Source organism: Hemicordylus capensis, chromosome 3 (genome assembly GCF_027244095.1).
Source record: "Hemicordylus capensis ecotype Gifberg chromosome 3, rHemCap1.1.pri, whole genome shotgun sequence".
Classification (NCBI taxonomy): Eukaryota; Metazoa; Chordata; class Lepidosauria; order Squamata; family Cordylidae; genus Hemicordylus; species Hemicordylus capensis.
The window spans coordinates 15,368,011-15,394,759 of record NC_069659.1 but is presented as its reverse complement, the minus strand read 5'-3'; the positions used below and the strand labels follow the sequence as shown (position 1 = coordinate 15,394,759).

Here is a 26,749-nt window from a genome sequence, read left to right as displayed (position 1 = left end):
TGATGTATCAGATTTATAGTCCATTGGGTCAAGTGGCAAGAGAGGTCTTTGCGCTGAAAACAGAAGATGGCTGTGAATGGTTTTCTACTTAAGTTTAACTTGCTTCCTTGTTCTCACCAGGTCAACAGCAATGAACTTACAAATGGCGTAATTAATGCTGCCTTCATGCTCCTCTTCAAAGATGCCATTAGACTCTTTGCAGCATATAATGAAGGGATTATTAACCTGTTGGGTAAATACTTCCTCTGTTACATCTTTTCCTTGTTCTTAGTATGCAAGGCAGTAATCTTCTGTTTGACTTCCTGCAAAGCAGTTTTTAGACTCTTTTAAGAACTCTCTCTTTACATGTAAATATACAGTTGCCTAAATACAAAGCTGCTCCAGGACATTTTTGGCATGAAAAATTGATTCCAGTCCTTGAGCTATAATTTTCATGTCCAACTTCCACACAACTAAACTGTAAAACTATTTTCTGTGAGTTTCATTTAGGGAAAGCAACTATTTTGTCATTTAGACATTCGAACCTTGAGCACACTATCTTTAGGATTGTGGTCACAAGTCATGAGGATTGTAGGTTTGAGTTGCCCTTTGTTTCAGGACAGCTGCCAAACCTTTAAGGAAGAGGAGTAGATCAGGGCATTCTTTGTTTTTAGAATGAGACCTCTCCTGCATGCTAGGTGTAGAGGAGAGGTTGATGTTAGTATTGGAAGAATGTTGACTCCTCTTTCGCAGGTTGACAGCTTAAAAAAAAAAAAATGCTTGTCCCTTTAATAGCCTGACAGGCAGAAGTGGAGCAGGAGAAGCTTTTCCTTGCTTGGGAGTTTGGAGAGGTGGGGAAAGCTTCTCTTACTAAACTTGTGCTTCTCAGACTACTGATAGAAGTACAGGAACTAGTAAGGAACTAAAAAGGAGGCAACCCTACCGACCATTGCTGATAGCACTCCCTGCTGAAATAAGAGCCTCCCCATCTCTGACAACTTCTGAAAAGTCTCAAACGTCACATTTATTCACTCAAGCTTTTTCACTAGACCTATGATTTTAAATTGTGTTAAGGTTTTAATTTAATTGGTTAATTTTTGTTGTTGCTGTAAACGGCCCAGAGACAGAAGTTTGGGGCATTGCACAAATATAAACAAACAAACAAAAATAGGCAGACTACCATCTAAATCTAGCCAGGTGCAAGACTGTTCTCATGGATTGCTCACACTGTGAATTGTTTTTGTAAAATAGGATAATTGTATGCAACATAGAGCAGTGTGTGTGTGCACACGTGTGTCTGGAAATGCTTGGTAAATTGAGGCAATTGCAGCATACAGTATATCTGAAACACTGGGTATGTGGGCGTATGTGTCACATGAAGAAATATTCCTAGTTCTTTCTGTCCTTCCACACCACAATGGAGACTAAACTTTTCCTTAACATAAGAACAGCCCTGCTGGATCAGGCCCAAGGCCTGCCTAGTCCAGCATCCTGCTTCACACAGTGAAATCCTGCTTCAGCATTCTGTGTCATCACCCACCAGATGCCTCTGAGAAGTCCACAATCAAGAGGTGATGGCATGTCCTCTCTCTTGCTATTGCTGCCCCCAAAATGGTATTTATAGACATCTTGCCTCTGAGGCTGGAGGTGGGCTATAGCCACCAGACTAGTAGCCATTGAGACCTGTCGTCCATGAATTTGCCGAAGTCCCTTTGAAAGCCATCCAAGCTAGTGGCCATTACCACATCCTGTGGAAGAGAATTCCATAGATTGATTATGCACTGTGTGAAAAAGTACTTCCTTTTGTTGGTCCTAAATTTTCTGGCCTTCAGTTTGCATAGGATGACCCCTGGTTCTAGTGTTGTAAGAAAGGGAAAAAATCCTCTGTCTATGAATATGTTTATACACCGTCTATCATGTTTCCCAATAGTCACCTTTTTTCCAAACTAAAAAGCCCCAGATGCTGTAGCCTTATAAGGTAGGTGATACAGGCCCCTGATCATCTTGGTTGCCATTTTCTGCACCTTTTCCAGTTCTACAATGTCCTCCTTAAGATACAGTGACTAGAACTGTACATGGTACTCCAAATGTGGCCACACCATAGATTCGTATAATGGCATTATAATATTAGCCTTTTTATTTTCAGTCCTCTTCCTAATGATCCGTAGCATGGAATTGGCCTCTCTCACAGCTGCCGCACACTGAGTCAACACTTTCAACGAGCTGTCCACCATGACCCCAAGATCTCTCTCCTGGTCAGTCACCAACAGCTCAGACCACATCAGTGTATATGTGAAGTTGGGTTTTTTTGCCCTAATATGCATCACTTTACACTTGCCAATATTGATCCACATTTGCCATTTTGTCGGCCACTCGCCCAGTTTGGAGAGATCCTCTTGGAACTCTCCAAGTTACCCTTGCTTACTTGGCAAAGAGGCACCTTTTAATGTGGTGATTCTCTTTATTTAGCAGGAGGAGAGTAACTGGCCCTATCCACCCCTAGCACAGTACCTCCAGTGACTGTTGCTGGTGTTTTCTTTTTAGATAGTGAGCCCTATGGGGACAGGGATCCATTTTGTTTATCTTATTTATTTGTTATTTCTCTGTGTGAACCGCCCTGAGCCATTTTTGGAAGGGCTCAAATAAATAAATAAATAACTCATCACAATCTGTTGTGGATTTCATTACCCTAAATAATTTAGTGTCATCTGCAAATTTGGCCACCTCGCTGCTTACTCCAACTTCTAGGTCATTTTTGAATAAATTAAAAAGTACCAGTCTGAGTACAGATCTCTGGGGGACCCCACTTCCTACTTTCCTCCATTGTGAAAACTCTCCATTTATTCCTACCCTCTGTTTCCTGTCCTTCAGCCAGTTACCGATCCACACATGAACTTGTCCCCTTATCCCATGACTGCTAAGTTTACTCAAGAGCCTTTGGTGGAGAACTTTGTCAAAGGCTTTTTGGAAGTCCATGTATACTGTGTCAACTGGATCACCTTTATCCACATGCCTGTTGACACTCTCAAAGAACTCTAAAAGGTTAGTGAGGCAAGACTTGCCCTTGCAGAAACCGTGCTGGTTCTCCTTCAGCAAGGCCTGCTCTGTGTGTTTAACAATTTTGTTGTTATGCTTGCCATCAATTTACCCGGCACAGAAATTAAGCTAACTGGCCTGTAGTTTCCTGGATCCCTTGTAATCGGAATTACATTAGCTACTTTCCAGTCCTCTTGTACAGAGTCTGATTGTAGAGACAAGTTACATATTTTTGCTAGAAGGTCAGCAATTTCATATTTGAGTTCCTTCAGAACTCTTGGGTGAATGCCATCTTGCCCTAGCGGCTTAATTTTTAGTCTTTTCAAGATAGTTAAGGACATCGTCTCTCGTCCCCTCAAATTGGCCCAGTTCTTCAGCCTCCCAGCTTGAGAAGCTCAGTTCCAGAGTGGGTGTATGGTCAGTATCTGAAGACAGATGCAAAGAACTCACTCAGCTTCTCTACAATCTGCATTTGAATTGGAGACTATATGTGAGCACTGTAAGAGATTCCCCTCAAGTTGGAGCTGCTCTGGGAAGAGCATCTCCATGCTTGCATGCAGAAGGTTCCAAGTGTCCCGTCCCCCGCATCTCCAAGATAGGGCTTGAGAGAGACTTCCGCCTGAATCCTTGGAGACGCCGCTGCCAGTCTGTGTAGACAATACTGAGCTAGATGTACCAATGGTCCGACTCGGTATAAGACAGCTTCCTATGTAATAATCCCTTTCATGCTCTCATCATCTAAGGTTCCAACTGCTTCCCTGGCAGGTTTTCTCCTTCTGATATATTTAAATAAGTTTTTGTTATTCCCCCTGACACTTTTAGCTATATGCTCCATACTCTTTTTTTTGCTTTCCTTATTGTCTCCGTGCATTTCTTTTGTCAGTTTGTTGCTTTCTGCGTTCCATGCTTTCAGGAGCGATTTGACCCTTCTGACTTCCCTTTTCAGTTTTTTTTACCAGTCCCCTCCATTCCTTCTGAGGACTATATGTTAACCTCAATGTCAAAAGTGTAGGAACTGTTGACAGTTGCAAGACAATGTTGGCAACCTGTGTCTGTGTAAGAACATAAGAGCCCTACAAGATCAGTCCAAGGCCTACCTAGTCTAGCATTCTGTTTCCCAATGTGGCCAGCCAAATGCCTTTTGGGTAGCCTACAAGCAGGAGATGAAGGCTGTTCCTCCTGCAACTATCTTGAACCTGGAAGTAGTGCATAGCCATCCAGAGCAATAGTCATTCATATACCTGTCCACCATGAATTTGTCGAATCCTCTTTTAAAGCCATCTTGGCTAGTGGCCATCATTACTACTTGTGGCAGTGAATTCCATAGTTTATGTGCTGTATGAAGTATTGTCCTTCTAGAAACTCCTGCTGGTCAGTTCCATTGGATGACCCTTGATTCTAGTCTTGTGAGAGGAGAGAAACTTCCTCTACTCCATACCATTCATAATTTTATGGACCTCAATATTGCCCCCATTTACCACCTTTCTAAACTAAAAAAGCCAAAGTGCTATTGCCATTCCTTTTAAGGAAAGTCCCACAGCCCCCTGCTCTTTTGGTTGCCCTTTTCTGCACCTTTCTTCAGCTCTACAGTATCCTTTTTGAGATGCAGCAACTAGAATTCTACAGCGTTCTAAAGGTTACCAGACCATTGACTTTTGTATAAGGGCACTGTAATAGCAGTTGTATTTTGCTCCCTTTCCTAATGAACACAGGAGCATGAAAGTTGCCTTTTATAATACACACTCAAACTATAAATATGGATAATGACCTAGCGTTTGGGGCTTTCACTGTAGAAAAGATCTGTGTTCACGGAAGGAGTCTTATGATTTGGTTTCTGGACGTCTGTCTGCTCCATAGTTTCTTGGGTGTCTCTTAAGCCAGAACTTGAGTCAAAGGGGTTGGTATCTCTTTAGTTAAGAATAACTTGATTTTTTTTCTGTTATGGCATTTTAACTTGTCCAACTTCTATCCACTCCACAGTTGCCACTATCTCCAAGTGTGGAATAGTGTTCATGTAGTCAGTCTCCAGATGTATACAAAACAAGCATTGAAATGTCTTGAGCTCTCTTTTGAGGCGAGATGAGGTGACCAACTGGGATGGCGAGTGTGGAGCCTACATTCTACCTCTCATGGGCATCACTTCACACCCCCCCCCCCTTCTGCTGCTTCCCCATCCCTGCCTTGACATGTTTAGAAGTTGAGAATTTGTGCCTCGTAATCACTTTCCCTGAAGAAGAGTTCTTCTTGAAACGCATTGGGGTCTACTCCTTGATACACTTCTTTTGTACTGTTCCTGTTTCCTTCCTTCCTCTCTGTTGACGTGGTGCTTTCCCCTCCTGTGTGCTTTCATCCCGGCCTCATCATTTGCCCCCTTCCTCACCCCACCCAGCTCAACAGAAGCCCAACTTTGATTGCTGCCTCTCTACTTCTCAACAGTGTTCAGCTCTGTTCTCCGATCCTTATTAAGCATCTTCAGCTCGTCTGTGTGTCCTTCAGCAAACTTTTGTGCTTTGTCTCTTCCATTTCAGGAGCAGACAAAGCACAGAATTTAGTTACTGGAGTTGGGGCAGAGGATTATATGTGAGAGGAAGTTCAGCCACTACGATGCCTACTGCCTGCCTCTGGCTGGCATGTTGCTGCTTGCTGTAGCCGACAGTAGGTATCCAAGATGAGTGACGGCGACCCCTGTGCCTGGTTGGCACTCACTTCAATATACACTCTGAAAAAATGAACTTCCCCGTGTGAGTGAGAGAGCAAGCGCTGGCAGAGCCAGAGAGAGCTCCACTGTTTATCCTGGATGTCCACTGCCTGTTATACCAAAGCTATTGTTTTTTAAAAGTATTTTAATTGGTTTTAAATTGTTTTAATAATTTTTCAATTGTTTTAATATTGTTTTAGCATTGTTTTAATTGTGGGTTTTATGTCTTTTTAAAAGTTATTGTACACTGCCCAGAGCCTCTGGATGGGGCGGTTTATAAATGTAATAAACAAACAAACAAATAAAAGCAGTGGCACACCAAGTGGCAGGCATACAGTCGTGTGTGTGTGTGTGTGTGTGTGCGCACACTCATCCACTCCCTCCCCCACCCTTTATCAACAATCTCCTGTGCTTTGCGCAGAGGTTTGCTGAAGTACAGACACACAGACAAGAAATGTGCAAGAACTGGCAGATGTCTAGTTCGGGGGGCGGGCGCTACCTTTAAGGAGCAGGAGAGTGCTTTAACCCACCCACCCCTACATTTCTCCCACCGGCACTGTGCCCAAAATCACTGGCGTGGGATGGCAGCATACCCTCTTGCTGCCCCAGTCTGATGCTGACCAGGGTGGCAAGAGGGTACGCTGCCACCCTGCACCAGCAATCTTGGGCACAGCGCCAGCGGGGAAAATGCGGCAGTGGCAGGGGGAGTACACCCTCCCTGTCCTTGAAGCTAACCCCCCCACACACACCAGTCTCTGAACCAATTCAGCGGTCCAGAAAAGGACTGCCAAACTGGTCCAGGCACATCCCTAACATAGACCCGCTAGCGATACTTAACGTCAGCCAGAGAACAGTGCTGAATGCCACCAGGAAGATCAACACTGTGTGGTGGCTGGGAGCGTGGCCAGTGATGTGAGGAGGGGCTAGCAAGGTGGGGGTGCCAGTTTCACCTTGAGCAGCACCCTTTCTCTTGAGCCTTGACACACACTACAGGGAAGAGAAGTAATTGAAGAAGTTGTACGTTTGTTTCTAAATAGCATTACTGATCTTGGTAATGTGCTCTTCACCTTCCTGTTCATAACTGTTATCTTGACCTTTCTTGTTCATAAATTCTGTATTTTTAGAAAAATACTTCGACATGAAAAAGAACCAATGCAAAGAAGGCCTTGACATATATAAGAAGTTTCTAACTAGAATGACAAGGATTTCTGAGTTCCTCAAAGTTGCAGAGGTAAAAATGGCTGGCTCAGAAAATTCTGCCCTCGCTCTTAATGTCTGGATGTTGCTTATGTGAACCTTGCTGTGTGAAAATGGTTTATCGTGTGCAAACAAGTTGAGCTAAAATGCTTAAACGCAAGTGTATGAAGAACCCATTCACACGGGGAAGGGGGGCAACATTGAGGCTAAGTTAATGGTTCGTTCAAGGCAGTGACTCAGCGATGATGATGATGATTCACTGAAATTACTGAATAGATCACCCTCATGACCAGGAAATGTATAATGTGCATAGATCCTTGGTCTCGCCTCAGTCTGAGAGCTCAAGTATCCGTGCTCTTGTATATTTTGCTGAAATACTGCAATCCTGTGCAAGTTACATGCTTGTAAATCTTTTTGCTTTGGGAAATAATGTAACTTGCCACACCTCACAGTGTGCTCACAGCATATGTTGTGGGTATTACTCCGTAGTGTTCTCCCCCTTCTAAAACCTGAGCCCTCACTACTAATAGATTCTCTTACTCCCTGCTCAAATGCTACCTTTAGTGCCAGATTCTGAAGTCTCCAGAGTGGTGGGAGACTAGTAGGAGAAAATCTATCCTCCTAGTTCTCGTCTTCCCCACAGACGGACAAGATTTGAGCTTGCATGGCTCCCTCATGCCTTGCTTATTGTGGCAGCACATTGAGTTTGGAAGGTGTTACCTATTCCCATGATCACTTTGGGAATGAAATGGGGGAAGGGTTGAGGGAGTTCAGCCTTCCACCAAAGTGATTGCATGGGTAGGGAGGGAGATTGGGCTGAAACTCCACATTATTTTGGGGTTTTTTCATAGTCAGTTTCTCTTATGTGGTCTTCCAGTCACTTCAGTGGCAGAGTGGCGGGGAGCAGCCTTACTCCTTATTCCTCTGCTGAAGTGGTTAAGGAATTGGACTCAGAGGAAGCCTTCTCCTAGTTCATCATCTTCCACACTTGAGTCACTGCAGAAGGAAGGAAGGGTGGCAGAGGAGAACTCCTCTGCCCCCACTCCTTGCTTGCTTCTCCCCATGATTTTATTGTTACTTAGAAAACACACTGGTGCTCTCTTGATGGCAGCAACCAAGAAACGTGCACAAGCTTGCAACCCTGCCAGGATTGCAGTTCCAGGATACAAACAGCCTCCAGGGGTTCAATAGGAAACCTGCTTTATTGCTATAACTCTGCATACAGGTGAAACTAGGGAAATTAGAATATCGTGCAAAAGTCCATTAATTTCAGTAATGCAAATTAAAAGGTGAAACTGATATATGAGACAGACGCATTACATGCAAAGCGAGATAAGTCAAGCCTTAATTTGTTATAATTGTGATGATCATGGCGTACAGCTCATGAAAACCCCAAATCCACAATCCCCAAAAATTAGAATATTACATGGAACCAAGAAGACAAGGATTGTAGAATAGAACAATATCGGACCTCTGAAAAGTATAAGCATGCATATGTATTCAGTACTTGGTTTGGGCCCCTTTTGCAGCAATTACTGCCTCAATGCGGCGTGGCGTGGATGCTATCAGCCTGTGGCACTGATGTGGTGTTATGGAAGACCAGGATGCTTCATTAGCGGCCTTCAGCAATTCTGCATTGTTTGGTCTCATGTCTCTCATCCTTCTCTTGGCAATGCCCCATAGATTCTCTATGGGGTCAGGTCAGGCGAGTTTGCTGGCCAGTCAAGCACAGTAAGTACACTGTATACTTTTCAGAGGTCCGATATTGTTCTATTCTTCAATCCTTGTCTTCTTGGTTCCATGTAATACTCTAATTTTCTGAGATTGTGGATTTCGGGTTTTCATGAGCTGTACGCCATGATCATCACAATTATAACAAATTAAGGCTTGACTTATTTCGCTTTGCATGTAATGTGTCTGTCTCATATATCAGTTTCACATTTTAATTTGCATTACTGAAATTAATGGACTTTTGCACGATATTCTAATTTTCCGAGTTTCACCTGTATGTCTTTGCTGAAATAAACTGTCTCATTAACAAAAGGCCGTTCCTAGTGGCTGTGATCACTACTGGTCTTCAAGTTTGTTGCTCAAAAATGCTGTTCTTCTGACACCCCACCATGGGAGTGACTAATAGACCATGACCCCAAGGTCACAATCCATTGGACATTCCCAGGGTGGACTGTAAGAGGTAATGCTATGGGCATTAAACACATACTGTTTGGTTATTAAAATAACTGTTTTCTCTGTGCAGTGTTTGTTTCTTGTAACACTGGAGTAGAGCACCTGAGTTATATGAACTGTCTTGGTGTGTAAACAGTAGCCTTCCCTTCATAACATCACCCTCAGTGTGTTTTGTTCATTGCCTCTTTAGCCAAACATGGTTAAAGCCTATATCTGATTAAATCTATTTGTTGTTGCAGCAAGTGGGGATAGACAGAGGAGACATACCAGATCTTTCTCAGGTAGATGATTTTATGCATTTGTCATGCATGTCCGTTTCGGCTCTGATAATCAGAAGACCTTGGTGTACTCATTGGTGCCTTAATTGTCACTGCTGCCTTAGATGGGAGTTTTTTAAATGGGGCTTTAACTTGCTATTCTACCCATCATCAACTTATGTGCCAAGCATTTTCAGTTGCTTTGTTGCACAGCTAATAATGCTTAATAGTATAAACCCTGGTGAAGGATTATACTTTTTTATACTTTAATTTTATACTTTAATTTTAAACCGATTTATATTCTGTGGTAGGCACATCTATGTAGCATTTGTATCCTATTAATTTTTAGCCAGATTAACAGATCTTGGTTGACTACAAAATGCCGATTCAGGTTGGCCACGATTTATAGTGCATTTAACATATTTATACAGCTTCGAGTAGTAGCTACTTTCAAGTTGTATCCCTTTGAACGTAGAGTAGCTGCTCATTCATGGTGTCTGCCTTTTTCCCGTTCCCTTTCTCTCTCATTTTCAGTTCACAGATGTCTTTTTAAATTAGCAGTCCTGTGTAATCAAACTAGCATGGAGCCTGCCTACCACACGCTAATACATATTTGATGATGCCGTTGTTAGTTGTATGCAGCTATCTATCACTGGATTCATGAGCAGTGTTGTGCTACAGAATTTGTGACTAGGGGCATGAATGTTTTCATCCTGAGTTTCTGAAATGCCATTCATGGTTTTACAGGCACCAAGCAGCCTCCTTGATGCCTTGGAACAGCACTTGGCCTCCTTGGAAGGAAAGAAAATCAAAGACTCCACTGCTGCAAGCAGGCACGTCTTAAATCCTCTTTGTATGTAGTGCTGGATGTCAGTAATGGTTTGAGAAGCTTCCTCAACTATGGTGTGCATGTTTCAGTCTTTAGGAACAGGTCCTTGTGGAAACGAAAGTGGAGGAGCTGGTGGTGATCTAATCTTGCCTTGAATTTTTAGTATGTAGCAGAAATGGGAGGCATTAGTCATAAGCATTTATCCTGAAGGTGACCAATTATTTCTAGACTTCAAGGCTTACTAAGCCAAGCTAAACAAGTTTAGATAAGAGCAGCATTTGGAATGCATAATGTGGCCATAGTCCACATAGGAAGCTGCCTTATACTGAGTCAGACTCCTGGTCCATCTAGCTCATTATTGTCTACACTGACGAGCAGCAGCTCTCCAGGGTTTCAGGCAGGAGTCTCTCCCAGCCCTGCTTGGAGATGCCAGGGAGTGAACCTGGGACCTTCTTGCATGCAGAGCAGATATTCTTCCACTGAGCTATGGCCCCATCCCCTAAGGGAAATATCTTATAGTCACTCATCTAAATGCAAACCAAGGGTTTGTATGTAGTTTGTATGTAGTTTGTATGTAGTTTGTATGTAGTTTGTATGTAGTTGGTATGTAGTTGGTATGTAGTTGGTATGTTTGTTTGATATACTGCCTGACTCTGAAGGCTCTAGGTCAGGCATCCCCAAACTGCGGCCCTCCAGATGTTGCTGAACTACAACTCCCAGCATACCCAGCCACAAAAAATTGTGTCTAGGGATGCTGGGAGTTGTAGTTCAGCAACATCTGGAGGGCCGCAGTTTGGGGATGCCTGCTCTAGGTGGTTCACAAATGTAAATACAATAAAGGCAAAATAAAACCATTAAAACAACAATTTACAACAATTTAATACATTCACAGATTACAAAAAGCCAGGCTAAAAAGAAGTGTCTTAATGGCACTCTTAAAGACGGTTAAAGACGTTGAATCACGAGCGGCTATAGGGAGCACATTCCAGAGTCCAGGAGCAACTGCAGGGAAGGCCCGATTCCGAGTTGCCGCCAGACGAGCTGGCGGCATCCGGAGACGAATCCCTCTCAATGACCTTACTGTGTGGTCGGGATCGTGCAGAAGAAGGCACTCTCCCAGGTAACTCGGTGCTGAGCTGTTTAGGGCTAGATAATTAAATAAAGATAATTACCAGCGCTTTGTATTTTGCCCGGAAACCTATTGGTAGCCAATGCAATTGCTTCAAAACAGGCATAATATGGTCTCTCCAAGACACCCCCAGAGACCAATCTAGCCACTGTGTTTTGAACCAACTGAAGTTTCTGAACTATATACAAAGACAGCCCACTTAGAGCGCATTGCAGTAGTCAAGCCTAGTGGTTACCAGAGAGTGCACCACAGTTCTGAGATCATTATCTTCAAGGAAAGGATGCATCTGTCATATCAACCAAAGTTGATAGAAAGCACTCCTGGTCATTGTCTCAGCCTGAGAAACCAGAGTGAAGCCTGGGTTTAGAAGCACTCCTAAACTACATACCTGTTCCTTCAAGTGGGGACGGAATGTAACCTCATCCAGAACAGGAAGATCTATCACATCCTCGAAGTATGACCCCTTACCATGAGTACCTCTGTCTTGTTTGGATTCATTTTCAATTTATTATCCCTCAACCAGTCCATTACTTGTAGGCAGGCATTTAGGGGAGTTATGCCATTTCCTGATGATGATGTCATGGAGAAATAGATTTTGGCGTCATCAGCATATTGATAACACCCTGCTCCAAATCCCCTGATGATCTCACCCAGTGGTTTCATGTAGATGTTAAAAAGCATCGAAAATAGAATTGAGCCCTGAGGGACAAAAGCTCTCATTTCAGAGAGCAACTTTCTCTTAGCAATACAGTATGGAATCTACCTGAGAGATAGGAATGGAACCACTGCAGAGCAGGACCACCTATTCCTAGATCTTCCAAGCGATCCAGAAGGATACCATAGTCAATAGTATCAAAAGCCACAGAAAGGTCCAAAAGAACCAACAGATAGCGATGTGCATAGAACCGGTTCACCCAGTTCGGTTCGAATTTGAACCGGGTTCGAACCAGGGGGTGGTGGTTCTATTTTGGTTCGAAAAAAACGCCTGGTTCGGTTCGAATGCAAACCGGGTTCGAACCAGTTTGAACCTCAAAAAGTGGGTGGGGTGGTAGCTGGCACCCATGGGGACCTACCACCCCAAACCCAAAGCAATCAGAAACTTGTATGGTTTTTATGAATTTTTGAAATTTATTTTTATTTTCCCCCTCATAGGTTATAATGGGACTCGAACCAGCCCTATTGTGGAGCACCCATGGGTGCCAACAACCACCCAAACCCTGAAGCATTCAGACGCCCCTATGACATTTTATGAATATTTGAAATATTTTTAATTTTTCTCATAGGTTATCATGAGACCCAAACCAGCTCATATCCCCTATTGTGGAGCACCTAGGGGCACAAAAGTGGGGTGAGTGGTAGGCACTCAGGGGGTGGTTAGCACCCTTGCTCTGGACCACCCCAGCACCCCCCAAGTGCAATTATGGGGCTGCTGAAACCTCCATTCTTTTCTATGGAGAAAAACCTTAAAGCTACTTGTGGGGTGCTGGGGTGGCCCAGAATGAGTGGTGGTCTAGTGCACAGAGGGTGCCAACCACTGCCATGGGTTGCTAACCCATGGGGTACTGGGTTTTGTTGTTTCTGAGGTGTTCTGAGTGTAGATTCTTTGGTAGCATATTAGATTTTCAATGACAAACCATGAATCCACTCTCATCTGCTAACCTTAAAGACACACAAACTTCAAAAATCATTTAAAAACCAGCCCTTTGCCCAATTCCTTTCAAATAATTCTGATAGCTTCCTTGCCCCCCTTGGGCACTACCACCCACCACACTCTGCTCTAGGCCACCCTTTTCCCCCCAACGTGAAGTTATACATTTGCGGCAATCCTCATTATTTGCTATGAGGAATTCAAAAATACTTTAAAAATTCACCAATAATCGGAGGAGTGTCCGATTGCCTTGGGTTTTTTTGGGTGGTAGGCACCCCTGAGTGCCTACCACCCGCCCCACTTTTGTGCCTCTAGGTCCTCCACAATAGGGAATAATGGGCTGGTTTGGATCCCATTATACTCTATGAGAAAAATAATTAAAACTATTTCAAATATTCATAAAAAAATCGCAGGAGTGTCCAATTGCTTTGGGGTTTGGGTGGTTATTGGCACCCATGGGTGCTCCACAATAGGGAATAATGGGCTGGTTCGAGTCCCATTATAACCTATGAGAAAAAAATAAAAATAAATTTCAAAAATTCATTAAAAATCATACGAATGTCCGATTGCTTTGGGGCTTGGGTGGGTAGGTCCCCATGTGTGCCTGCCCACTTTTTGAGGTTTGAACTGGTTTGAATCAAACCGCCCCATTTGGTTTGAATTTGAACCTGCAGCTTGAACCTGATGGCTGGTCTGGTTCAAATTTGAACCTTTGGACCACCCCGGTTCGAATTCGAACTGGTTCGCACATTCCTACCAACAGAGTCACATTCCTCTGCCAATTCCTTGGTAGAGATCATCCATCAGGCCGACCAAGGCTGTCTCCACCCCATAGCCTGTTCTAAAACCAGTTTGAAATGGATCTAGTTAATCAGTATCTTCCGAAACAGGAGTTGATCGGCCACCGCCCTCTCGATTACCTTGCCCACCCAAGGGAGTTTGGAGAACTTCCTTGGGTAGCTTATCAAAGGTGACAATTCATGCTCACTACCAGAAGACCAGCTCTCCTCTCCAGCACTTCAGACTATCCTGACAGAATTGCTCCATTCCATTCTACCGTAGTCCGGGAGATTGCATTGCTTTGAGCAACTTGACTTTAAAATTGTGCACTAGGCCACGATTCGTTGCAAATCCTGAACATAGACTACTAGAGCATGTGCCGATGTTTGCTAAAATCTGCAGTCTGTTCTATTTTTAAGTGCTTTAAAATGTAATAAAGCATAATTAGCAGCTTTAGGTTGGATCATTTCTCTAAAGGGGATTTCCCCCCCCCCCAAAAAAAAATAGATTTGGAAAGGATCCTCTTACATGGAAGTCACCTTTCAGACAGTACAAAGTAAGGTGGCTAAATGATGTCCTTCCAGAACGTAAGAAATAGCTTCATGTGCCTGTGGCCACAAAACCTTTTTTAATATCAAGGTTCAGAATAAAAGCTAAGTGCTACTGAGCATCTTTCTACCATGTCATCTGTATAACTGCTGGTTTCCTCCTGTCAACTTTTCCTAGGGCTACCACCCTTTCCAATGCAGTTTCCTCCTTGGCAAGCACAGGCTTGTCGCTCACCAAAGTAGATGAAAGGGAAAAACAAGCTGCACTAGACGAAGAGCAAGCACGCTTGAAAGCGCTCAAGGTGGGCATATCCCCCCGCCCCAACCAATGAGACAGATAGCACTGTCTTACCTTGATGGTAGACCTTAAAGATAAAAAAATGAAAAGGGTGTTATGTGGATGGTGTATATACATGAGAGTAGATCCTATTTTATCTTAAAATAAGTTAGCTGAGAGTAACTCATTTTGGGTGGCTGTGGGGAGACAGCAACAACTTAACCGAAGGATGTGGTAAATATGAAACTTGGCTAGAAGAAGGTCAGCGCACCTCCACCCCCATTTGAGGCCTCACACTGCTGAGTAACAAGGGGCAGGCTGCTTGCTTGCTTTTAGCTTGACAAATTTAGCCCGCCTGGCTTAGCCCCTGCAGATTTTGGCAGGAGTGGGGGACAAAGTGTGCAAAATCATTCTGACCCCTAAAATATTTTTCTGCAAGAGACAGGTGTGTGTCAGATGATTATTTGAGACCCTTCCTCCTGTTCCCCTTAGACATTCCACATTATAAGCGAGAATGATGTGTAATGCAGCATTCCTGTGGCCTGACTCTTGTGGTGCTGGAGCTTTAGGCTTCAGTGACAAGGCCCTTAAGTCAATGCAAAACAGCACCAAAAAAATCAAAATCTGTCACGTTCCTTAATTCTTGGATTGTCATAGTACCTGTATCTGGGGAAGCCAGGAAGGAGGGCCATAAGCAGCAGTGGAGAGAGCAGACCAAAACTGTTAATGGCCTATTCCAAGACTGCCTGGTGTCTGGACTGCTCAGCTTGGCTGTCTAGCTCCCTTTATCCTTCTAAATTATGGCTGTATGACACCAAGGGCCAGCAGTCAAGATCTCCATTCACTGTTGGAATCAGTGGTTGACAACCTCACCAACACAGTTCTTGTGAAATGTGCAAAGATGCACTATTGCAAGAAGATTGCATCATTGCACTAAAAAATGCAGGATTTCCACAACTGTGCAGTTGAGGAAAAGTTCCACTTAAAGGAGAGATGCTGTTGCACAAGCATGCTTGTGGTTGCACAACACTAGTTCTGGAATGCAAGCTCCAGATTTGGCACAGAAGCTTGTCATTAGTGCGGTCGCCTTCCACAAGGGCTCCATCAGGATGTCAACCGCTGAAACGTTTGGAGAAGCCTCCGTGTCCTTGGTGGCTCGATCGCTTCCGTGTAATCTCTTGGCCTCTCCCCCAGTAAAATTGCTGTTTGAAGTTACAACAAATCTTTTAACATTGTACTGTCGGCTGGTGTCTGTGTTTGCACCACTGCTTGAGATACTTGTTATCCTTAACCTCAGCAGCCATGTAGGCCAACCTTTTTTTTTCTAGGTTTCTTATGCCAGCTCCATTCCCCAACAGGAACAACGTCTAAAAGAACTTGCAAAGAAACCTTACACCTCCTTAACGACAGCCTCCTCTCCTGTGTCCAATGTAGCAGGAGGTATAATGACTACACCAGCCATTGATATTTTTTCTACACCTAGCTCTTCAAACAGGTATGACTTTGCTGTCAACACTCGCACAAGATTACTTGTAGGTGGAGTGCATCCTTAAAAGACAGCTACCCTTTGTCTTTAATAATTCTTTGACAATAAGACTAGCTTACCGGGGCCACATGCAGATGGACACATGCAGACACACAGACAGCAACGTGATCTCATAATGCTATTTTCCATGAGGAAAGAAGGTTAAACATGAGATACACAATCATGGATGTTAGTCGATTGATGGAGGCATTTTGAAGCAAGTAGTATACTGTACTTTGATTCAGATGATGCACTTGTGTATGTTGTAGCAGGCATAATCCTAGAAGCATGTTATCCTGTGTGAAAGAGAAGAGGGTGGGATGCCACTTCTACAGTGGTGCTTGCCATCTGCAGTTTTATAGAAGTACTTTTTTGAGCTGCTAGCTGATTAATCATGGCACCTTTAATCTGTCAAGAGGTTTTTAAATTTATTAATCTGATTAAACGTTGCAGGTCTAGTTATTTTATTGATCCTGTAGCACATATGCAGTTGGGGGTGTTGCTTAAGAACCTTTTGGTTTCATGTGTTCCTATAATATTTATGTTTGTGTCATCCATGTTACTGGCCTAACTCTGTGCCCAGACTGCAAAATGTGCAGTGTAGCCTTGAAGTCAAATAATTCATGGCAAATGCAATGTGATTATTTGGAATGTGTCTCTCCTGCTTTTGTGTTGTATATAGTGAGTGGTGGGAACTGTGCAGGTTCTTGCCCTTGGTAACTGGAGAACTTATTCGGTGCCTCTCTGACTTTAGGACACTCATTCAACCTTTGCCCATAACGCTTTCAAGCAGTCCTTTGCAGTTGTATGGGTTAGAAGCTTCTTTGACATATTAGAACTTGGGTCAGAATCCCAAGGACTGCACAACTTGAATATTACTCTGCCTTCTATTGAGTTGGACAACCAATCATTCTAGTTCAGTATTGTCTGCACTGATTGCTGCGTGTGCTGTGCCACTAAGCTGTGGACCCTTCTTTTAGTTCCATGTTCCCTCAAATAGTTTTTATGCTTTTATGCTTTTGTTCCTCCAACACACATGTGCACGTGCACCCCTTTTCCAATATATCACCTAGTCTGTTTTTGAAACTTTCAAAAACACTTTGTGATGTGGCATGTGAGGATCTCCTACTCCGAACCAGTAGCGGGAATCAAAAATCTTGCTGGGCCAAGCCTTTGGGCATTAATTATTGGCCTTGGATTCTCTGGAAGCTGAATTCTGTCCCCAGTGCCTATAGTATGGCAATCTGGGCAGGTTTTTAATGAAGGGGTGTCAGTTGTATTGGTGGGATCTCTGACAGTTGCCTCTGATGCTTTCCACAGCACGTCAAAGCTGCCAAACGACCTGCTTGATCTGCAGCCAACCTTCCATCCATCTGTACATCCTATATCCTCTGCGCCACAAGTTGGAGGGACCTGGGGAGGTAAGAGACTTGGAATTTGATCCTGATTATGGTTATTGCAAAGCCAGTTCTGCTTCAATAAGATTCCGTTGTCGCCACTCTGCAGTCTTGATAAATGAGATGCGTAGACTTTTCTAAATGCCTGTTTCAGATGATCCTTCACACCATTGTTTGAAGGCTCAGAAGTAGGCTTCAGGGTCCCTCCTTTACTTTAGCACACAGCTTCAGTTCAAGTTTCTGGTTAGCACAAACCACAGTAACTTTACTGTTGTAATTTTCTGTTGAATGGCTTTATTTTGTTGTTAAATGCCAGTGTGTAGCAGAAAGGCGGCATAAAAATACTTTAGTTAGCAATGACCTTCAAATTGTCAAACTATGACTTGCAGTTGCCCTCCTCAAAGTACTGTTAGAAATGCCAGAAGTGGAATTTGAATCACACAGCAAAATAATGATTTTGTGCTAAGCGGGAAACTGGAAGTAAGGCTACTAGAGAGAGCAGAGAAGGGAGCCTGTAGCCCACAGCTCATCTTGAATTCTCCAAGCAATGAAATTAAAGTATAGTCTGAACCTCGCCTAAAGCTGAATTGAGCAACAGATATGTGGAAACGAGGTCCAGGTATGGAAGTGAGAGCACACAGAACATAGTTTGTCTTACAGCATTTAGAATGACATTCTTTGTATGGCTGATAAATTTCAGAGTCAAACATATCAGCCATTTAGAGCTAGAATCTGTGTACTCTCTTGTCTGTCTTCCACAGCAGCCAGAAGTTGTCTTTCTTTTCTTTTCTTTTTTTTTGCACCAAGGTGGAGGGAGTCAGTCCAGTGCATGTGGGTAAGAAGAACCCATGCACTCCTTCCCCTTACTTGCTCATCTTGGTCACAGAGCCATGAAATGTCAATCCGGTCTTTTTAAACCACAGCTCTGCAACTTGTGAGAAGCCAGGGACTGTGGTTTATCTCTGGCTAACAGGCCCAGTTGTGACACCATAATCTGAATTTGGTTTCCTATCCTGGCATATAAACCAGAGTTGAACCATCGTTCCCAGCTTTGTGCAAGCCATGAAACTGTCATTGAGCAAGTCAAGAGGTCTGGTAGTCTAAGGATGAAACGGGGGAAAGAGAGCACCCAGGCTTGGTGTATCACTTTTACAAACCTGGCTAAGATGTAGAAAAACGTTAAGAAAAGTCCAAGTAGCAGCAGAATGAGGATACAGCAGAGACTGTGAAATAACATTAGATTTCAGTAGCTTCAATAGCATGCAAAGATGAACAATAAAATAAGTTCCCCAGGTCTCTTAACACTTCCAACTCCTTTAAAAAATGCACTCTCTCCTTAACCACTATAAGAGAGATGAAAGGTGTTTAAAACCTAGGAGAGCCTATAGATGAAGTTTTAGGTATGTTTCCTTCCTCAATCAAGAGTACAAGCTATAGCTGAAGTGGTGTCTTGCTTAACATCTAACTTAAACCGTTAGGGCACCCTCAGGTTCCCTGTACCTTACTGAACTTCAGAGGTGAGTGGAGAAAGGTGCTGAATAATGATCTTCATCTAGTCAGATGTGCCTAAGCTCACTGATTTTGCTGGGCTTGAATGCACCTTAACAGTGTGCTGAGTTGTGCTTTTAAGCTGTCAGAGCACAGGGATTGAAAAAATGGCTTATGCAAACTGTTGGAAAGGAGCGATAACTTTTCTGCCTCACTTAATTTTTAAAAGGTAGAACGAACCAGAAGGAGAAGGAAGAAGGATGGCTTTCTGTCCTTCTCTCTTTTTAAAAAGTGAGCTTGGCTGTTCTGGGGCATAGGTAACATACTGGTACAAACTATTTCATGATGTGATGGTGGTTCATGGTCTGTGCCCTGCTGCCTTGCACTAAGCAGTTTGTATATGCAGGATACAGGGAACAGTTTGTCTTTAAAAACAGGTGCAGAGTTCTGAGAATCTGGGTGTAGACTGTACCTGTTAGTTTATAAATGGTATTTTCAAAGATTTATTGACTTTGTTCAGAGGATCCTCCCACTGTCTCCCAAGCCTAGTTCTTGTAGATAATGGCTTTGACATTCCTTGCAGCTTCTGTTTGCTGGATGAGATTAAGAAATCCTGTCCTTGGTTTTTTTATACTATTCCTTTTTCCATCAAAAGAATAAATGTATTTGCAACCCATATTGTTCTTTGATTAGCTGAGAATGTCCTGCCTCTTTGAGGGGTTGCATAGTTCCATGTGTAACTATATGTGGCAATAAGATATTGCCAGTTTTCCTTTGCTTATGTTCAAATGCCCAAGTGTCAGAATATCTTGTAATAGTCTTGAACTCTATATACTTAGAGGTATTTGCCCCTTGCACCCACTCTTCCACAATATCTGTAACACTGAAGGTTTCAGAGGGGCGTGTGTCAAGATTTTTTGAGCTTCCTGTTATAATAATGAACTCTTTCACAGGAGTGAATAAATAAAAGAAAGTTGCCATGCTGAAAAGCTGCTTCTAAGTAAAATGCAGGCCAGAACCATAGCTTGCCACTCCTTTGTGTCTACGTTGATGGAAACAGAATGTGTGTGCCCAGTATGTTCAGAATTGCTTCGTAGGTGATAGAGATGAAAGCTGAGTGGATTAGGGAGTAGTTGAAGAATAGGGAACTAAGTAACTTGTGCTTCTTCTGTTTCCATGTTTCTCCAGCATGTTTGGAATGGTGCTTTCTCATGAGATGTGCAGGTTCCAGATTTTTGTGGGCGGGGGGGGGGGGTGCACCTTGCACATCTTATGTAAGGCAGTGATGGCAGATAAGTGCAAGTTCAGGGCATTGTGGAGAAATCCTAGTACTGTGAGCCACTTGCATAATATTGAAGCTGCTTGTGTTTGGAATTGTTTCGTTCTTAAATTTCTGCTTGGGCATTCTTCAGCAATTCACATATTATTTCCCCTTTTTTGTATATGGAGTAACACAATTGTTTGGAACATTTGCCTGTTAAACTTGGCCTCTTTCCATTTCATGGGACTTTGATACCCGCTCCAGTTTCAAAATATCTTGTGGGCTAGTGGAGGAAAAGCCAAGAGGGAAGACAAGTTTTTCATATCTTTGGTGGTTGAAGTAGTAGTAAATTGTTGTTGTAGTTAATGCTTCATCCTTACTAGGGTTATTTAGAAATGGGAAGTAAGCATCCTGCTGTTAAGTCCCCCCGCCCCCCAAGATGGTAGGCCATGGGTGTGTTACTAAATCGCTCATTTGATAAATGTTTTCTTCTTAAATGTTTCCTCTGTAGCCATGGTTGGCAGTCTGGTTTCTAACAAGGCCTGAAGGATCAGCAGCATTGCCTCCAATACAGATTCCTCTGCATGCTGGTACTTGGGCAGATAGTTGTTTAGTCCCCAGTGTGAACAGCAAGAGTCTTTTGGAGAGCTCTCCCCTTTAGGCTGCTTAGCTAGCCACTCCCATTTCCTACGTGCCCGAAGTTGGAAGCTGAGGTACATTCAGGAGAGCCCTGCCAAAACCTCTGCTGTTCACATTGGGACATGTATTGGAATGTTGAGTCAAAGACATGAGAAGATGTCATGGTGATCACCTGCTAAGCAGGCACCATTGTGGCGAGACTGCGGAATCGTCTACCAAGTGTGTCTTACAACCATAAAAGCGTATAGAATGGCACTGTGAATTAAGCCCTAGAGTTACTTTCTAAATGTGCTTCTAGGAGTGTGTGAGGAGTTGCACATATGAATTAAACATGCCTGACACATACAATCAACATGACTTTGCCAGTGTGCATGTTCAATTATTTATAATCCTAAAGCCAACACAGGTGGTATTCTTAGGCTGCGCATATAACATCTTTTAGATATTCGAGTGCCTTTCTCCCCTTCAAAATTCAAAATGATTGACATGCCTTTGAAGTATCTTTATTCCCAGTTGCCATTTAGTGTTATAATGTTAAATCAGCCATGGTAGAAGATACTCTCTGCCTGCAGTCTAAATATCCATTCTGGTGGACATTAAATTTATAGCAAGTTTTAAAATGGTAGCAATGAAATGAAACAGCAATGGTATTTTATGCTAGTCAGGGCAATAAAATAACATGAATGAAGGATAGGAAAGCAATTAAAAGGGAAATTGTATGGGCATAGCCAGGACACACAACTGACCAAGGGGAGCAGGGAGAATAGGAAGAGACATTTCAGTCAGTGGATTCTACTATATCAGCGGTGCTGTGCTGTGTATAATAAGAGTCCAGCTCAGTGGTAGATCCTAAATTTTGACTGCTAAAAGGTTCCAGGTTCAGTCCTTGGCATCTCCAAGTAGGGCACCTACTGGAGAGTTACCTGCTGCCAGTCAGCCTACACAATTCTGAGTCAATGGTCTGACTTGGGTATAAACGCTGTTATCCAGAGACCAAAGTATTAAGAGAGGGCCTTTCAGGAAGCATCTGCAACACAGTGTCTTGGAGAATGCCTGTTATATCCTGCCAATAAGCCTTTTAGAGTAGGCTTATCCTTTCCTAAGGTACCAAAAAGAAGTGTGAATTCAAGATGCAAGCTAATATACTTGGATTTCTTGGAATTTAAAATTTAAATTTTGCCCCTTATGCTGTTCCTGATTATTAATACACAGCTAACCTGGTTCCCCCTCCTTTTTTCCTCCTTGCTCTGCTTGGGTTGCACAGATCCTTTCACTTCTACCGCTGATGCTGTTGAGGATGCCATTCCAAGCCTAAATCCTTTCCTCACAAAATCTAGTGACCATCTCTCTGTCTCCTCCGATGTACCCACTTTCACTTCTAGGACACCAACTCATGAGATGTTTGTTGGTAAAGTACCTTCTGGCTAGCTTTTCCCTTTATCTAGCTAATCAGGTTATCTTGGGCAAACTTTAAGATTTCCAGAAGAAAAAAGGAGCCTTTATCAAATGACAAGATCTATCTTTAAAATACATCCAAGTATTGAAGGCTCCCCGGTTCCATAAGACAACTCAGCTTGACATACGATGAGAACAGTGCAGTGGTATATGTTCAGACTGGGAAACTGCAGGTATGGTGCCGTGGATGAGATGTGATAGGACGACTTGCCAGTTCACATCTGAGCCACCAACTTATTAGGGGCCCTTAGGCAAGCCAATCTCTCTGTCTCCCCCATGCAATATGGAGATAATAAAATAGCTTTATAAACTAGACCTTTATTTAAGCTTGCAAGATTATGTATGTGAAGTGCTATATAAAGACGGTATTGTTACTTGGGAGGAAAGGGGAAGCGTTGGCTTCCCATTTCATCCCAGCCTCATGAGTTTATCCAGGAACTGATGGAAAATCCTTTGAGGTGGTGACTGCATTGAGGAGGCTTTGTAGTCTCATCTGCTACAGCACTGGGTATCTCTCTGTGCTGCACTACAAAGGCTTCCTATAGGTTTCACAACAGTCCATCAGTCTCATGAAGCCCATGGGGATAGAAGGTGTGTCCCTTTGCATGAACGTGGTCTCGTTAACATCTGTCTTCAGATGCCAGCCTTAATAAGCTGTGATCCGATCTCAGAATCATGAATCCCAAGATGACCATGTCAGGCATGTGGCTTTCAATTTAACTCTTTCTGGTTCTCTAGATCGCTTCAACCCATTTACTGAATCAAACCCTTTTGTGGCAACCAAATATGCATCCACTGTTCAGCTCTGTCACTTTACTTCAGGTATAACATAAATGCCTTAAGGGTTTTACACTTGTTCATGCCTTCCAAGGTGTAAAACATGGCATTTGGTGGTGGTCCTTCCTGTTCTTAGATAGCATAAAATCTTCCCTTTAGAAGTTGTCATTAGATTGCCTGTGTGTGTTTAGAAGTCATGTAGATGTAGTCTTAACTTGGCTTTCGAGTGTTTGGTTAAGCAAATAGTGTGTCCTGGTTCTTCCTTTCTGTAACATTCCTTCTTTGCTCTTCTGCTTCATATGCCTCTATCAGATTCTTTTTGTGGTCCACAAGCTTATCCTAATGCTTCCCATTTCCGCAGTGAGTCCTCAACAGTAGCTGGTCTATTTGGAGGTAGGTGAAACACTTTCAAACCCCAGAAATTTTAGTTCAATATGCAGACTTGGTTTTTTAATACCCCTTTGAACTGGGTTATATTAGCACTATCTTCCTAGACATCTAGATTTCCTTAATTGCTGTAACTGAGGATGAAAAGCCATAAATAAAGTAATGCATTTTAAAAAGTTGTAGGCATGTCATTATTTCAGAGTTCCTAACTGAACTCTTTTGAAAGCATGTGGATAGAACGGAAGATTTTTGCCCATGCAGAACTAATGGGATGGTTCCGGCATTACATGGAGCAACAGTTGAAGTTTGATTCTGTGTGAAATTCCTGAGCCATGAGAATGTGTCCTCCCCTGCCTGTGTGAACCTCCAGGAAATGCTACTTCCACTTTTAGGTTAGAAACCACCCAGACATGGGTGTGACATCCGAATCAACTGATCCTGATTTATTCTAACCAACTTATAGAATAAACCAAGTGATCTGAAATCAATATTTGAGGTGAGTTTGAGATCAATTGCCGGGGGGCGGGGTTAATTAAAATTAACCAAGATTGGGCAGTTGGATGTCATGACGATCTTGGTTTTTTCTATCTTAAATCGGAAGTAGAATTCCATAGGCTTGTGCAGGCAGGAGAGAGGGGAGCATGCACAGCCAAGACTTGGTTGCACAGAACTAAGGTTTAACCGCCCATAGACCCACAGTTCAATTGCTTAGCCATGGTTAAGCAATTGGGAGCAAGCTGTAGGACTGTATCACTTTTTTACTGCTACTCTTAGCAACTCTAAAAAACACACCAAACTCATGAAAAACATCTAAGTGTGTTAAAATACCATGCCTTTGTCCAAAAGGGTGGTAAAGGTTAGATTTGTAAACATCAGCTTTGAATGCCACACTTCTTGGTCATAACTTGGGTAATAGTAGATTGAGAAAAGTGGTGATGGAGAGGCACTTGGTGGGTTCTAGCTGGGCTCTTTTAAATGGCTTAGAGTGGTATCCCTAGCTTGCCTGTGGTGTTCATGTAACTGGAAGTCAATCCCTTTATCTTCATCCTGGAAGTGTGCTTTAGACTTGAGTAGAAAAGCCCAGCAGACCCTGGCCCCACAAAATGAACATTTCGGTCCTCCTCTGTATGAAAACCTCTTGCATGTTGGCTGCAATACATCTTTGCTGAAGGAAAACTTCCACATCCACCCATTTTGTGTGTGACGCTAGCAACTACTTGAAAATGGAACTATGTGGGTGCTGCTCCATGTGGGACGCCATCTGTGAGAAGTGTCCCCTCACGTGGTTTGGGCAACTTCAGCCATGCTGGTGCAGCCTCGCTTTTCTGTGTATCTGGATGCACTTGTGCTGAGATGGGCAAATACTGTGGGAAGCTGTTTAGCGTAACTTCCCATGTGGAATGGGGTCCAGGCAGTTCTGTGTTAGGGCTGTTACGGTATTATAATGCATATTTAAGAATATGACTGCTTTAGTCCGATCAGAGATCCACCTAGGCCAGCTTTGTCTTCATGCAACATTGGGATTCTCAAAGAGGCCAACGTGAAGGTAGTCACCTTTGTTTTGGAGACCTGTTGCTCTGGTTCCATTTGTTAATAAATTAATTAATAGATGTTTGTCCTGCTTTTCTGTGAGACGGTAACAAAAAGGATTATACAGCTAAATACCAAAATCATAGTAGGAGCAGCTAGGAGGCTCTGGGGGCCTGGTGCTAACGCCTCTCCTCATTCTCTGGTGGTGGTGGTGCTGCTGGTTTTTAGGGCCCTGTAGCAAACCCAAGTGGGAAGAGCCCCAGAAAGGGTGCTGCCAGGCAGCTCCAGATGTTTTAGCGAATAGCCATTTATCCTACAAGGACTTCATTGAACTGTCATGTAAAACTTCTCATACGCTTATTTGTATTTTTGTTTTTTAAATGTATGATTATACCTGTTACACCTATAAATGTAATTTATATAATTTATACTCACTACAACCTTAGGATTAAATATATTAACATTTTGATATAGGATTCTCTAGTGACCATTAAAACATCTTGTGGTGATAGATGGCTTTGTGTGAAGTACTTCAGTTTCTCCTGAGTCTGCTGCCAGTCTACGTTTCAGTGGGCGGCTTCCAGGCTCGAGTGTTGAGAGAATTTTCATTGTTCACGTAGTTTTATACTTACACTGTTTATGACTCGCTGAATGTCTGCCATGCTTCCTGTCTTGCCTTCTAAACTAAAAAGCTTCACTCGTTTCAGCTTGCTTTAGTGGGGAAGATTCTTCATTTCTCTTGATTATTTTAGTGCCATTTTTAATGAATTCTCCCGCTCTACAATACTTCTTTTCAAAAAGGAGCAGTTGCTTACACCACTCTAAATGTGGGTGGCGGCCATAGTTGAGAGACGGGGGCTATATTTGCTGCTTTTTTCAGTCACTTGCCTTTATTCTGAGCACCATTCTTGCCTGGGTCACTGCAACATGAGATTGGTTTGACGATTTGTGGGGGCTTTGCCCTCTCATTGCAGGATCTTCACTAAGAGTTGAACTCCCCAACTCATATGCTTAATCTCTTTGCTGTTCTGTTGCACAACTGACGGATTGGGGAAGATCCTGCTAGAATATGGTCTGCTTAGCATCTTGCCAGCAGTTCAGTGAAAAGAAAGGAGCTCAATCTGTATGGTGCAGGGTGTGTGTGTGTGTGTGTGGCTTTAGCCTTGTGCTTAAGGAAATCGACAGCAGTTGCATTTTTAAATGGTAAGCTGATGTTCCTCCCAGTTCATCCCAGTACTAAAGTGGCCATTAGCCTTCACACAATACAGTAAAGGGTATGTAAATGTCTTCAGATACCAGTGTGTGTTAGCGAGACACGGTTTTGTAGAAAGGCTAAAATGGGCAATAGAGAGAGTTGCAAGATTCTGAGCAACAATGCCAGAAGGAAATAGAGTTTAAAACATATTTGGCTCATGTATTTATGGGCACTTAATTCAGAAGCTCACGATTATGTAGATGGTGTAATGTAGGTCTTGTATTCCATTGCAGTGTGTTTGGTTTAGCAATTTGCGTGCCTGGAAAGCTGTCTGGATGAAGGGGTTGGGATGGGGAGAATAAAACACTCCTTGGCAGTCCTGATTTTGAATATTTATTTTCAAGGCCCATGATTAGTTGGCAGGTGACAAATGGAAAAAGGAATCAAGGTTGTTCGTGCCTTGGCATAAATCCATTCTTGATTAGCCTAGTGATGACAAAACCATCTTGTGTTGATGCGTTCTGTGCATTCTG

General features: G+C 43.0%; 1 protein-coding gene across 12 annotated transcripts in view; it reads left to right on the top strand.

The window, feature by feature from the left end:
• The window catches only part of PICALM (phosphatidylinositol binding clathrin assembly protein), a 101,897-nt gene that overhangs the window by 56,133 nt on the left and 19,015 nt on the right, over positions 1 to 26,749 (top strand). For 4 of the 12 annotated variants that reach the window (XM_053305412.1, XM_053305414.1, XM_053305416.1 and 1 more), the window contains 10 exons: positions 121 to 232; positions 6,838 to 6,944; positions 9,334 to 9,375; positions 10,099 to 10,184; positions 11,073 to 11,300; positions 14,464 to 14,587; positions 15,891 to 16,057; positions 17,408 to 17,508; positions 22,137 to 22,280; positions 23,417 to 23,497. In XM_053305412.1, coding sequence (XP_053161387.1) covers positions 121 to 232; positions 6,838 to 6,944; positions 9,334 to 9,375; positions 10,099 to 10,184; positions 11,073 to 11,300; positions 14,464 to 14,587; positions 15,891 to 16,057; positions 17,408 to 17,508; positions 22,137 to 22,280; positions 23,417 to 23,497 — 1,192 coding nt within the window. The remainder of the gene's footprint in view (positions 1 to 120; positions 233 to 6,837; positions 6,945 to 9,333; positions 9,376 to 10,098; positions 10,185 to 11,072; positions 11,301 to 14,463; positions 14,588 to 15,890; positions 16,058 to 17,407; positions 17,509 to 22,136; positions 22,281 to 23,416; positions 23,498 to 26,749) is intronic. The other 8 variants (XM_053305421.1, XM_053305425.1, XM_053305422.1 and 5 more) reach the window with 6 other exon arrangements.